The sequence below is a fragment of the Nicotiana attenuata genome, unplaced genomic scaffold (assembly GCF_001879085.1).
Source record: "Nicotiana attenuata strain UT unplaced genomic scaffold, NIATTr2, whole genome shotgun sequence".
NCBI classification, from domain to species: Eukaryota; Viridiplantae; Streptophyta; class Magnoliopsida; order Solanales; family Solanaceae; genus Nicotiana; species Nicotiana attenuata.
The window spans coordinates 1-1,061 of record NW_017689084.1 but is presented as its reverse complement, the minus strand read 5'-3'; the positions used below and the strand labels follow the sequence as shown (position 1 = coordinate 1,061).

The following is a 1,061-nucleotide window of genomic DNA, read 5'->3' as shown; positions in this document are numbered from 1 at the left end:
GGGGGTTCGTGGGTTATGAGAACGGGTGGGTTAATTTTAGTCTAAAGGTTAAACAAATAAAATAAAAATAAAAATAAGAAGAAAAACAAAAAAAACACAAAAAAAAAACGCCAAAATTTTGACGGGCTCGCGCGAACACTAGCGCTAACTCGCGCGTCCTTCGCGCGTTCCAGGCAGTGAGGTGCGCGAACATATGCGCGAGCTCGCGCTTCCCTTCGCGCACGATTGTGCTTCTCAGGCAGAATGTTTGCCCAGTTCGCGCAAACTCTTGCGCGAACTCGCGCGTCCATCGGCGTTCTAGGCAGTATTTGTGCGAACTTATGCGCGAACTCGCGCGTCTGGGCATTCGTTTTTTGTACTTTTTCCACCTGTATTGCTCTCGGTCGATGGTCTTTTCACCCTCCCTTCGTCACCTGCATTAGTTAGTATGCCAAAATACAAAATCAAACACTACTACTATCGTTGGGTTGCCTCCCAACCGGCGCCTTATTTAACGTCGCGGCACGACGTTTACAACAATTCAGTGGGTTACCTCCCATCTAGCGCCTGATTTATCGTCGCGGCACGACGCAGAGTCTCGCTTACTCATCAGCGAGTACAACCTTGGTCTTTTCACGATTAATCATTCCTCCCCAATAGTGCTTGACTCTATGCCCATTCACCAAAAATGTTCTCTCACCATTTAAAGCTCGCAGCTCGATTTCACCATAAGGAGTGACTCGCACCACCTCAAGAGGACCTGACCATCTCGACTTTAGCTTCCCAGGGAACAGCCGTAGTCTAGAGTTAAATAACAATACCTGTTGGCATGGCTCAAAGTGACGTTGTTTGATATGCTTGTCATGCCATCGTTTTGTCTTTTCTTTATATAGCTTGGCATTTTCATAAGAATGTAGCCTGAACTCGTCTAACTCATTCAACTGCATAAGTCTTTTCTCACCGGCGACTTCAAGATCCATGTTCAGCTTCTTAATGGCCCAGTATGCTTTGTGTTCAAGCTCCACGGGCAAGTGGCAGGCCATCCCATAAACCAGCTTGTAAGGGGACGCTCCAATTGGCAT

The 1,061-nt window shown here is 47.1% G+C and overlaps 1 protein-coding gene across 1 annotated transcript; it reads right to left on the bottom strand.

Annotated features, from left to right (window-relative positions):
* Window positions 1-581: 581 nt before the first annotated feature.
* On the bottom strand, window positions 582-1,022 carry LOC109222380. The gene has a single exon (XM_019386745.1). It carries the CDS (start codon window positions 1,020-1,022, stop codon window positions 582-584), a length of 441 nt encoding a protein of 146 aa, XP_019242290.1.
* Between the last annotated feature and the right edge of the window lie 39 nt (window positions 1,023-1,061).